Source organism: Danaus plexippus, chromosome 19 (assembly GCF_018135715.1).
Source record: "Danaus plexippus chromosome 19, MEX_DaPlex, whole genome shotgun sequence".
Classification (NCBI taxonomy): Eukaryota; Metazoa; Arthropoda; class Insecta; order Lepidoptera; family Nymphalidae; genus Danaus; species Danaus plexippus.
In genome coordinates, this window is record NC_083549.1 from 5,474,968 (window position 1) to 5,488,694 (window position 13,727).

General features: G+C 32.2%; 1 protein-coding gene and 1 long non-coding RNA gene across 2 annotated transcripts; one reads left to right on the forward strand and one right to left on the reverse strand.

Moving 5' to 3' along the window:
- Positions 1-1,749: 1,749 nt before the first annotated feature.
- Positions 1,750-11,382, forward strand: LOC133319401 (tyrosine-protein kinase CSK-like). The gene is made up of 15 exons (XM_061523628.1): positions 1,750-1,767; positions 2,044-2,160; positions 2,539-2,619; positions 2,971-3,034; positions 4,204-4,297; positions 6,544-6,690; positions 6,921-7,011; positions 7,084-7,203; positions 7,669-7,792; positions 8,115-8,280; positions 8,464-8,631; positions 8,928-9,144; positions 9,381-9,467; positions 9,635-9,817; positions 10,244-11,382. The coding sequence occupies exons 1-15, from the start codon at positions 1,750-1,752 to the stop codon at positions 10,244-10,246; spliced, it is 1,680 nt and encodes a 559-aa protein (XP_061379612.1). The 3' UTR covers positions 10,247-11,382.
- Positions 11,383-12,240: 858 nt separating this feature from the next.
- On the reverse strand, positions 12,241-13,441 carry LOC133319370 (uncharacterized). Its single transcript, XR_009753006.1, has 3 exons — positions 13,271-13,441; positions 13,084-13,199; positions 12,241-12,912 (listed from the first exon to the last, which is right to left on the reverse strand). It is a non-coding gene; the product is annotated as an uncharacterized LOC133319370 (long non-coding RNA).
- Positions 13,442-13,727: the final 286 nt, after the last annotated feature.

The following is a 13,727-nucleotide window of genomic DNA, read 5'->3' on the forward strand; positions in this document are numbered from 1 at the left end:
CGTCTGTGAATAATCAGATAGTTATATGTAATACAAAGTAATTATTTTCCGTCCCCTTAAAACTCTTATAAGTATGAAAATTTTTGTTTTGTGTTATAAAGCAGTCATATGAAATCTGTTCTCTACGCTTATTCCAAGTTTCATAATCATACTAAATACGTAGAGTTACAAAGTTTCATTAAACATCTTCGTACTTTATGATATGGATGTAGGTTATTGAATAAGATACGGGGAAAGCATCGTATGTAGAGACGGTAAAAACTCGTATTAAACAGACATTTCCCTCACTTCGATTAAGGAGTAAATATCTCTTGCAGTCATCGAGACGGTATATATATATTTATATATATTATATAATAAATCATCATTTCTATATAATATATGTGTTGTTTTTCAACTTGTTCGTAATTACTTCTCAATAAAACAACTGCGTATTATATCTTGACAAACGTGACCATACTTATAAGCGTGGTATTTAATGACGCAATATATTCCTTTAGTATTTATATGTAATATTTATTATAAGGTTTATAAAAATATTATTGATTTAATACTAGTATCTCGACAATGTATATATATATATATAAAGAGCGTAACCTTAAGAAGAATGCGTAAAAATTTATCCTTATATATATATATATATATATGGAACTAAACGATTGTGTTTATTTTATTTGTAACGTGAAGAATAGCGAAAAGTTTTTCTTATTATTATAATTTTCATAAAGGAAAAACATAATTCACATATGATATAAGTATACATTGAAAACATAATATTAACATCAAGGCCGACTCACGGAAAAATTATTAAATATATAATAAATAGTACGTGGTGCTTTGTTATACTCACAGCATAAAATGTAATCCAGAGAAAGCTTTTATATGATATTTTTGTATAAAAAGTCAGTACACATTTACAACTGAGTGTTTAGATGTAACTTAAACGTACATATGTCGGATTTTTAATAATCCCTGTAATGGATTCCAAACGAATATATCATGAATTTAAATGAATACAAATGAAGTTGTAACAAAAAATTAATGTTCGTATATGTGAACATTTATTAGTAGATAAGTGAGATGAATGTTATTTGCATCATCAATGAGATGGAGTACATCATCAATGAGATGGAGTACATTTATTAATCTCTTTGTTGACTGAAAATATTTACACTATATTAGACATTAAACCTATACTAGGCGTATAATGAGATCGAAGACTTTCGCGTGTATTCATTAAAATAAGACAAATATTTATAAAAAATTATTAGTTTTATTTTATACTAGGCGTATCCTTCGGCTTCGTCTAACATTAAACCCCATTTAAGGTAAGCTTTATCGTTATAATGAGGTGTCGCTCTATTTCTTGAGGAACATTTTTACTAAGCGACAACATCTTCTTGATTAAAAACGCAATTTTGTAAATCGGCACTAAATTTAATATAAGGAATAGTAGATACGAAACATCAAGTCGAATTTTTAGAAACAAAATTAATTTGAAATTACAAAACAGACACTTAAATTTTATTTATCAGTATAGATACGAGTAGAAATAATAATTTATTGTCTGCTTGAGTACCTTTTCTAATTTCTCGCCATTCCCGGTATTGTGTTATAAATAAAGCCATCTGTGAGCATGATAACGACAACAAGACAACATTATGGAAAAAAACACAATGGCTATGAAAATTCTTACGATGTATTGAAATAAATAAGAAAAATAAATCTTCATTTCAGTATATTTCTAAAATGTCGCTAATAATTGTGGTCAGTTTTCTCTCCCTTAGTCCTTTAGTTAACGTCGTCGGACTACGTACAGATCGTCGAGAGTTTTTCAATTCATAAATGTTCATACATTATATATAGTGTTGACGTAAATCATTGAATGAGGAAACGGGTAACGCTTCGTATGTAGTGTGACGGTTCATACTTAGACTAAGCAAACCGTCAAATTTAACGCCTATTATCATTACTAGAGCATTTATATTTCTAGTCATAACTTTATATTTTCATATTATATGTAATAGTTATAATAATTTCTAGCACGGTGTTCACGGCGGCGCACAGAGCGTGGGTCCCTGCGGCTGGTACTCGGCCTCCGCGGCCCCTGCGCCTACAGCGCCAGTCAGACTCAAACGTGCTCCGCCCCACCAGCTGCCGGTTAGACATTTGTTTTGCTATAACTACAAATTCATACGAGAAATATATATCCACCATTTTTATTTATGCTAAAAATGTGAAAAAAAACCTCGTAATATTGTTTTGTAAGTAAAAATTTTACTAGTGTATCTTAATCACAGGCTGGGAAGATAAAAGTAATTCGGTTTTTGGACTGAGTACATGCTATCAAATATTTATTTATTAATAGGTTAAGTAAATCTAAAAATCCGCTTAGATTGTATAATTCATATAATGTACAAGTAGGGAAGATATTTCCTTATGATATGATAAATTATTAAATACGTATATTTTTTTTCTAATACAACTACCTTCTGTGACGTATCGGTCGTATTAATATAATGTTTCATTTTATACAAGACGGTAGGTGCTGTGAGCGGGAACAATGTCCCTCAGGCACCGCTCTCGCCTACAGCCCTACAGAACACGCCGCCACACAACGTGAGTACACCATCAAATTGATATAATAATAAGTTATTAGGCTCTCATTTGTTCTACTAATAATTTTTCTAATGATCTCACATTCACATAGAAAACATTTTCTCAAGCTGTTTTAATATTTTTGGACACTATTTAAAAGTAATCTTGTACTTGTCACCAATAAAAAGTAACTTTGCTATTAAAATATAACAAGGATTAATATTGTATTAAAATTTGTTAATAATTAAATAATGTACCATTAAGCTCATACTACCGTACCATATCATATAATAATCATTTTGAAAAATCTATTTTTTATAAAGAATATGAAGTAAATCTTCAGCATTTAACAATTATATATATTAATTGCAGAATGTAATGTCGTCATCAGTACGAGCGGCCGCGCCCGCCATGCACATCTCTCAGACGTCTACTGGTGAGTATTGAAATTTGATTCTAATACATTTCTTTTATACTTTCCCCCTAAAGTTTCTCCTCTCCCCTCCCTTGAGTATCCCCCCCACCCGTTATAAAACAAATTGTAAATAAATGATGTTTGACATTACAAACCATCAGCGGTTAGTTGTAATGTATAGATAAAAAAACCTATTTTTCTTAAAGCATTTCAATCAGTGTGTAATAACAAATAAATCTGGAGACCTCTAGCATCCACCATAATAATATTAAAAAATTTAACTGTTGATAATATTAATTTATGATAACTCCTAAATTAAGTCTATCTCGACTGAAAGATGCTCTAAGAATACATATGTATGCGACGCAAAAAAATTCTGTTTTACCAATGCATTTGAAACCTAACAGACAGATGAACATAAGCAAACAAATATATACGTCCATGTATTATGCAGAGCATATGTTCTGTGTGACATTATATTATCATGTGTCACAGTGACTTGATTACGTAAGAGGAATAACTTGAGCTAACAAGTGACTAACATCTCAGTAACAAATCACTAGCAACACGACGTTGTATTGAGGACAAAAAATGTTTTCACGCCTCATACGGTCTGTCGGTGAATTTTTTTAGGTCAATGTATCAAATAAGTGCATTTGTTTGTCACTGCTCTCACAGCGGATGTATATGTTTTTTAATTGGTAGATTCGTGAGTTTTTTTTATTCTGTAAACTAATTATTTTCGTCCATTGTCTGTTGTACGTCGATTGAATGCTGTATTGATATTTTACATTCAGATGAGTTGTTTTACACGACCCTCGTAATAACCCTTGTTTTTCCTCAATACATTGAATCGAATATAATTATATTATCTCCGCAAAATGAAGCTATGTTTTTTTTTTAATTTCATTGTTATGATAAAATGACTAGTTATGATATTTACATAATATTCTCCCATTTTGTATTGAATATGTATATGTTTTAAATTACGCATTACAATGCGAAATGTTTTGTTCTTAGCTAAATATTGAACAAATTTCCGAATACGTACAGCAATTTAAATGCTTTAAAGTTTAAAGACACACAACAAGTGTCACTCATAGTAACACTAACACTCACACATACACATACATGCGTATAATAATACATAAATATTTCTTTGTATTTACATGTTAGTATGTAATTTCCAGTTGTCCCGAAAGGTGCCAGTGACGTATTAGTGAACTCCACGCCATCAAACCCACCCCCCGCCGCTAACAGACTCATCAACATGACGCACTGGCCGTGAGTATAAAACGTTATATATCTAATGTACGTCCTATAAGTATAAAAGACAAGGTTTTATTTATTCAGCCAGACAAGGTTTTATTAATTCAGCCAATGTGTTAATAGTTCTTCATGATATAAATGTATTAATTGTTAAACTATTAAGCATGTTATCTCATGATAGGATACTTATTTCGTACCCTTTGTGCAGTTGACTGTTATAAGATATTTTTTGTTAAATTTTCATCATAAATCAAAACTTGTTTGAACGGGTCGTGAGAGAATAAAAATTAAAATACACTATAATCGCACTAGTCATAATTGTTTTAATATTATTCATTGATTGGAATTTAAAAAGAGAAATATGATATCTTATGTATTATAAAATCTCGATGAAATGTACCTAAGAATGACTTATAAATAAATTATAAAGAAACACAAGTAACTGATAAAGGGACATCATTAGAAAATAGCCATTGAAAATATTTCTATATATAAAAATGATGTATAGAGAAAAGATGCAACGGCGTATCATTAAAAATGTTTTTCCACTGCATATTCTAAACTATGAAGATGACTTGCCAAATTCAAAAATAGAATACATTGTAAACAACGTAAGATTCGAAGAAAAACCTTACCTTCGTATCTGAAACAAAAAAAAAAAAACTTGATTCACGCTCATAAATAATTACGTTAAGTATACCGAATGCATTAAAATTGTTTGTATTCAGCGTATTTCTCAAGATTTTGTCAAGGTCAAGGTGCAGATAGTGTTTTGCTGTGTTTTATATACTATTGTTTTAATATGTATTGTAACATCGCCAGCGTCTGTATTACTGTGGAGGGGAGTGTTCAAATATTAAATATCATTCTATTAAACATTGTAAGAATGATAATAATCATGTGAATGTTTGGTTAATCTGTTGTAATATGAATTTAAAATAGAAGCAAAAATATGTAGGACCAGTCTTTATAAATGGTAATTACAGCGATGATACATCAGAAAATATATAAGCAGAAAATCTATATTAATTTGAAAATTTCTTAACTATGTGGCCAGATAGTCCAATATAGCTACATAAGTAAGATTTCAAAATCAGTTTAAATAACGTCATTGCTGAAGTCTTATATGAGTATAAAGTTTATATATATATATATATATATATAATATTTTATGACGTCACAGGGACTGAATTAAGAAGACCTTTTTAGTAATTATAGCTATTTGACAGCTGGAATGTCACATGTGACATAGATAAATAAAAAAATGAAATCAAATAAAAGACAACAATTATCAGTGTGGTGATATTGATAAAAATCAAATTATGATAACAATATCTTCAAATATTAGCACCAAATATGATAAGACGCCATTAAAGTTTTCACTTTGTTTTGTGAGTTTTTAAAGAGCAATGGCGTCGGTCAGTCGGCCAGTCAGTGAGTGCAATACAGAAAATACAAATGACGATTTTATAGATTGCCATGTGTTTGAGTAAATATCTGTTGCTATTGTATTATTTTGATATTATATTTTTCTAGTAAATTCTAGAAAAATATGTTATCTGTGTTAAGAAGTGAAGTCTGTGGGAAATGTATAATGTATACGAAATATATTGTAAATAAAGTTACGTTTATAGCTTTGTTTATAAATATAAGGCGTATTATGTGTTGCCATGTTTACAAACATACCTCCAACTCGATTATTTCTAATAACAGTCAATAATTGTCGCATAATTTTATTTGCTGAGATATATATTTTTTTTATTGAATATTAAAAAATACCTGTACGTTTAATTACAGTATTTATTAATAATACTAATTGTCATAGGCGCCGTGATTATGAGTAGGCAGGCATGTTAAGTGATCTTGTAATTATTCTTGCTATAATCATCATTGCGCATCCTAATTCAATTAATAATTGCATTGGAAGTTGTGTGTGTTAAACAATTATAAATTTATTACAAATTGCTTAACATCACTGCTATCGACAGCGAAATAAATCTTTAAATTATACCAATACCCAATTAATAATTTATTTAAAAACAATATTTTTGTTTATAAATTAATATTATTAAACGTAAATAAACAATCTTTTGGAATAACATCATACGTCAAATTATCTTAATAGTTTAATTATGAAAATATAATAAAAATGAAAAATATGTAAGGAATAATTCTACTCTTAATTTGGATATTGAAAATAATCTAATTTGGATAGTTTTTTCGTCGTGTTTAAAATGTAAATCTTTTTCTGATATGTCCAGTTGGCACCACGGCGCCATCTCTCGCGAGCGTGCGGAGGCGCTGTTGTCTGGCTCACCGGACGGTGTGTTCCTGGTTCGTGAGAGCACCAATTTCCCCGGCGACCACACGCTCTGTGTTCGGTTCAGGGGTCGTGTCGAACATTATAGGTATATACATAAGTATAATATATTGTAATTCACTTAATAAATCACACTCCACGCAAATTGTTATAGTATAGTAATAACAACGTTCCACGTTTGAAATTTGCATAAAAATATGTAAATATTTTTTATGTCGTTTATATGTAATTATATATTAGTGTTAATTATCCTTTCCTTTGATTGTTTTTGTTAGATCATCAAATTTATTTGTTTAATAAATTATGTAATGATTCCAGAGTGAAATGGGCTACGGCCCCGGACAGTCAGAACCAGCGTCTGACCATTGACGATGAAGAATTCTTCGACAATATGACGAATCTAATACAGGTATGTTAAACAAAATATACATTTTATTACACAACATCTTATTATTGTAATAATTTTTAATATATTCCCCAGCACTACTTGAAAGACGCGGATGGTTTATGTACAAAATTGGAGCGATGGCTTCCCAAGGCGTCACCGAATGGTGCCAATAACAACAACTTGCACCAGGCGACCTTCACGCCACTGCCACAGGTAGAGAGACTCGCCTTTTGTGACAGATATAATATATTATCAACATTTATATATAAACAACTAATCAATCATTGGTTACAGACCAGTAACATTAACAAGGATTACATATTTGAATAAATTTCAATTATTTAGTTCTCTATATCCTCGAACATTTATGTAATTAGTCTGGTTTGAATTGTTATGTACTGGAATCCGATCGTTCCATAAGTTATAAACACTACGATATAATTATAATAATTTTTATTGAACACAGTACAGACGTATGCCGGGTGTCGTGCAGTATCAAAGAATAAAGTTTACTGAAACGCTTTATTCTAGTTGCTAACTAAGTTTAGGTTTCCTTGCGATGTTTGGTTAAAGAGTCACGACACGACACTGCCAGGACGAACCAAAAAGAGCTCTCATGATATTCGTCGCTCGGACAGACATGTATACACATTATATATTATTGGTTACTAACCTCAGCAGCCACCCCCGTATCCTCCTACACCGAGCGTGTCAAGTTCTCTGAGCGCGGTTCCATTCCAACACGGATTCGGTCACCTGCCCGGGGACGCCACTGACGGACCACAGAAATTCGTCGACGCCAGTCAGTATAACATACGCATATAACACGTTTTCCATTAGGACATATTTAAAGAAAATACGTTTTTGGTTGTCGTGTAAAGAATGTGTTGTACTGAATTATATTTTATATTGTATAATAATCTAGTTCATTAGACATGTTTGTATTTTGTATTTGTATGATATATAAAAAAAAACTATTTCGCGTCTATATGAAAACTTTGGAAGGATTATAGTTACGTTGAAATAAAGAATTTTATAATTTTATTAAAATTCAAAACTTTTCAGTATGGATAGTCGCAAATCATTTAAGAAAATGTTATTATGATTTTTAATTATTATTACAGGGTGGATAATAGCGGAGAGGGATTTGGAAATCCGAGAAAACATCGGCAAGGGAGAGTTTGGTGACGTCATGCTGGGCATACTCAATGGATCGCAGAAGGTAGCTGTGAAAATATTAAAGGATCGAGAGGCAGCTAGCAAATTCCGCGCTGAGGCCAGCGTTATGGCGTAAGTTGGTTATGAACAAATCACAGATAATAAAATGCATATTTCTTAAATATAAATTATTAAATAAAAATTACAAATGCCACGACAAATTAATATTTTTATACTAATATTTAAGAACAACTGAATTTTTTTAGTTGCTGAAAATTTTGATTGTGGAAATTTATATATGTGTATATATTACAGGTCCCTTAAGCACGAAAACCTCGTCCGTCTGCTGGGCTGTGTAGTGTTCAGTTCCAACGGCAGCACCTGTATCGTTACAGAGCACTGCGCCCAGGGTTCACTTCTGGACTACCTGCGCAGTCGAGGACGGCACTACGTCACGCAGCTCAATCAGATCAACTTCGCCTAGTTAGTACTACATAAGGAATATAATGAACCATGCTATAATTAACAGAATATACCCGCTGTATTCCCATATTTAGTGGTCGTTTTAATATTATAAATATTAATTGAAATATCAAACAGATGTACAGAAATTAAATTAAAAATGTTATTTTACTTTTCGCACTGTATAACTCATATGCATTTAGTGAAAAGCGATTATTGTATGACACGTACAGACACTCCAGTTTAGTTTACTTGTATTAATAACTGATAACTCATATATAAGTATGATGTTTATTGCAATATATCAATATTTACAGCGATGCGTGTTGCGGTATGGAGTATTTGGAGCGTCAGCGCGTGGTCCACCGAGATCTGGCGGCTCGTAATGTTCTCATATCGGCGGAGGGCACGGCCAAGGTCGCGGACTTCGGTCTAGCGAGGACGGACTCCACCCCCGACGACCCCGCCGACGCCCTGCGGGTACAGGCCAAGCTGCCCATCAAGTGGACGGCGCCCGAGGCACTCAAGTACAACGTGAGTATAAACACAGACTGAGATTTATAGTAACATGCTCTTTCAAAGAAATGTATGTATATTGCTTGAAGTAGAAGTCGAAATGAAAATAAGTATTTCAATTTATACATCCAGTGCTTGGAAAGTAAGATATTTATCTTTCACTTTGTCTAATTGCAATGTATTAGTATTGGTAACTAAGAAACCTATATAGATGTTAATAATTATGAGTAATTATAGTTTTCGATGCTTTTCAGAAATTTTCTAATAAATCTGACATGTGGAGCTTCGGGATTCTTCTCTGGGAGATCTACTCTTTCGGGCGAGTGCCCTACCCTAGAATCGTGAGTCGAACATATAATCTTATTCAGACTTAACGCTCTTGTATTTGTTGGTATAAAAGTATATAATTCCCTTAAGATCAGAGTTTGTAAACCAAATCAACTTTTACTTGTTTTTTTTTTATTGCTTTATTCATATACTACATATGATCAAGTGAATATTTCTATAGCCATTAGCCGAGGTTGTCCGTCACGTGGAGCGCGGGTACCGTATGGAGGCGCCCGAGGGTTGTCCGGGAGGGCCGTACGATGTGATGAGAGCGGCCTGGCACGCTGACCCTGCACAGAGACCGACCTTCGCCAGCACGAGGCTCAGACTCGCCGCCATAAGGGACGCGGCGCATGCTCATCAGGTAGTTACATAATATATATATATTCATCAGCCAAAACATGTGTTATACTGAATTTGATCAAATCATCATGGTCTTTCCGTATTTGTAGTAAAAATAAATAGGAATATTTGTTACTCCATAAAAAAAGTACCGAACGGTTTTTGCTAAGATCTATAACCATGTAATCAATTTTGAATATAAGAAACCAAAATTTACTATAAAATTGGTACATTTTGTTTAAATATCGATCTACGCGAAGCTACTAAAAAAACATGGTTAAAGTTAAAGGCTGAATTTTTATATCATGGAAAAATAATTCTACTGTATGAAAATTCCATTATATATTAGAGAGAGAGAGACAGAGAATAATTCCATATAAGTAACTAGTACTTTATATTTAGAATAACATTAGACTATGCATTATTTAATAATATATTTCGTTTCCAGTGAACATTGCTCTATATATTTGTCGGATGTTAAAGCAACTATATAAAGTGTCAGCGCTGTGAAGATGTGAGCTGTATTTTATTATATTGATTTTATTGTCTCGTGTAAGTACTAAATTATTTTGATAATCTTTAAAGACACTTCCTCACTTAAGAAGTAACATTTATATAGTATAGAAAAATTGGTGTATAGGGGAGAAATTTATCACGTGTTGTGTACTCGGGGGGCTTTTAGTGGCAGATTATCTTGATCGACTAATTTACTATTTGTATATTTTTTTCCAAGATTCACAATGTAGTGAAAGAAATAATAATAATTAAGCACAAATTTTTTAATATGCACAATTTTTGGCTATTTTACTTTTGAAATTTTTAGTGTAACATTATATTTAATACTATTAAATAGTACGTTTTATGCATAAATACAGTGTGTTGATAGATATTATTGTGATAAATTAGACGCTAATGATCCTGGCAGGATAGTTATTTTTCCAAATATTAAAAAAAAAAGTATAAAAACATCAGATAAATTTTTGTAATTAAGACGAAATATACCTGGCAGTTTTATAATGACACTACAAATATATAAATATTTATATTTTTTAACCGATTTTCTTAGTATTCCGCACTAAAAGCCCTTATAGTTTTTATGGCCTAATATTTAATTCTCACATCGCGACTGTGACCGTATGTCGGTACTATGGTACTGTCTAGTCAAATAACACTTTTAGTTTCGTTTGTATATTATTATCTTTTTTCCTCTTTATTTAAATCATGATGGTGACTGATACACGCATACGCGGACATGTATAATGCACATAGACTTATATTAATAATAATTTATAATACTATTAGTTTTATAAATATTCATGCTATATATATTCTACTGTGGAAATATTTTTTACGAGCCTTTAACTTTCATTATGGCGTCAATGAATCGGCATTCGTATCTGTTGTAACGAATCCTGAATTCGTATTGAATGTGTCGAGAGCGGGATTACTTCAGTGTTCCGGACGTTTTAGTTTCTTATTGTTAGTCACCGTAAGGTAAAGTTGTTTGACCGACTTGGAGGTTGTGTACTAAAGTTAGTTATTACCACTGATAATATATTTGATAATATTAAAGATGTTGTTTAATTATGTGGTTGTATTTTCTGAGTGATTCCAATGATTTGATATATACAATGAATCTCATGCACGACTGTCTGTGGAATTAAATTTAAAGAGATCTTTATGATTCTAACCGCTTGTATTATATAACTTGAGCGTGAATTAAAATTAGCAACTTTTCCTTATAGCAGCCATTGAATTGTATACTTTTATATGAACTGGTTCACGGCCACAACTAGAGGGTGATCTTTCCTTCTCCTTATGCAATACTAGTCTTAAGTGTTACATTTGTTTTTTTTTTTACGATCTATTTATAATTTCTTGACAATCAATAATTGGTTATCAATCCGAGCCGAACGCGATCTATTAGCAAGTCGCTAACATAAATTCCTAAACGTCGCCTTTCATTTAAGTGATTACGAAATGTAAATAAACTGTTCCAGTATTTATATATATATATAAATTATTTTTTAATTCGAACGTCGCGAATCTTAGATCGTTTGTCCATGTAGAGGGCTGCTAGTGTGGCCCGTCGTTTGGTATTTAGTGAATTATGTAAAAACAAAGCCACTTCCGAGCCACCGAAATAAACTTATGATGAATATGAGACTGTGCGTTACTTGTATCAGATATATATTATATGTATAGCCTAAAAGATACTTGACTCGCTAATAGATCCAACCGACTCTTGTTTAGAGTAATTATTTTTACCAAAGTCATTTCATTCGTCTGATGTAAACGTCTTGTCTTCGTGGTCTTCCCTTTGTTTTCTGTATTATATGGAAAGTGTTTGTAATAATGTAGTGTGATTTCAACCCTCAGACTGAAGATGGTTGCTCTGGTAAGATTCCATGTGTAATAAAGGTAAAGCTTAAAATGAAAATCTCGTTTTGTTTTTTTTTTTTTTTTTGTTTTCGAAATGTAAATACGTGTAACATTAAGGGATAAATGTATAATAAGATATATAAAAACAAGCCCTTGTTTTATTTACCGCCGGCGTCTGATGTGCTGTCACAGGAGCATTTTCCATAGTAACTGTAATCCGATTCGCATATTCTTAGTGATGAATCGCACTTGCAACTATCGAGTGGGATCCATGAGTCAGTTTTCGTGTCTTTTCGTTTAGTTTTGGTCTTTTTATTCGTCTGTGTGTGCGCTCCGTCCCTCGCCGCACTGCCGCACGCACAATCGGCGTAAGTCGTTACAGATTTATCGGACTTGGTTTTCTCGTCACACTCGCAGGTTTTAGCTTTGGATTTTTTTGTTTTTTTCTTGTTCTTTTTCCGTAACCTATGTTTTGATTTACTCGAGGAATCTATGGACATATAACTGGTGCTGGATCCTGAACAGTAACACGTGTTCCTTTCTTCCTTTAAACTCTTAACATCCTGAGTTTTACAACAGCAATGCCCTTGAGATTCCCTCGTTTGTATTAATGACGTCACAGATCCTGAAAGGTTCCGTCTGGACCTCGGCAGAGTACTTCAACTTTACATCGCATCTTAATCTTGGATAAAAGTATTTAATATCTGTCGTAGACGTGCAATTGTCGTTATGGAACTATTATTGAAATAGAAATTTAATTAATTTAAATCGAGAAGCATTTTGAGGTTTTATTTATTAAGTAATCGAAAAACCAAAGCTTGAATATTTTTTCTTAAACTAATTTATTATTGCGATGTTTTTGAAATTAATAGAAAATTATTTTTCGAAAAAATTGTTTACTTTTACCTTTTGATAATAGTGATAAGGGGTGAATTGAACAGAAGTTTGAATTTATTTGTATGGGTTGTAATTGATCGCCATAGACGCTGGGTATCGTTCTATTCCAACAACTTGTTGTAAATCTGAAAACGGTAAGAATGATTCCACTAACGGCCTTGGATACATAAAAAATATTTACCTCACAAATACATACGGATGAGATATGCTCCTTACAATCCAAACGTCTGGATTTGTACTAAAATTGAGATTATTTAATTGTGCAATGTTAGGATTAAATGGACACCGCGGCCACCCTGCGGCTTGGCGATTAGCGGGAATAAAGTATAACTGAACGGTGCCATCAGGAAAGATGACCGAGGCTACGTCACCTTACCTATTATATTGGGACACGGCGGAGCTGCAAGAACATGGTCCATTATGACTCCTACGTAATATTTAAAAATGTTTATTTTATGTCCAATATATAATTCTATTCAATATCACAAACACGAATACATTATCTAAGGAAAGGAACTCCCCCTAATGTTTACTGAGAACGAGTAAAATGCTTTTAAACATTGGTCTATTCTATAAGGCCAGGTTAGAGTTAAGATCGAATCCCACATATACAAATACGTTATTAACACATCAGTACACAGTTTACTTACGTT

Bases quoted from the DNA above. Each gene is read 5' to 3' on its own strand.
- LOC133319401 (XM_061523628.1), top strand. The intron at 7,012-7,083 runs GTATGTTAAACA...TATATTCCCCAG, and splicing joins ATATGACGAATCTAATACAG to CACTACTTGAAAGACGCGGA. The intron at 8,281-8,463 runs GTAAGTTGGTTA...TATATATTACAG, and splicing joins GCTGAGGCCAGCGTTATGGC to GTCCCTTAAGCACGAAAACC.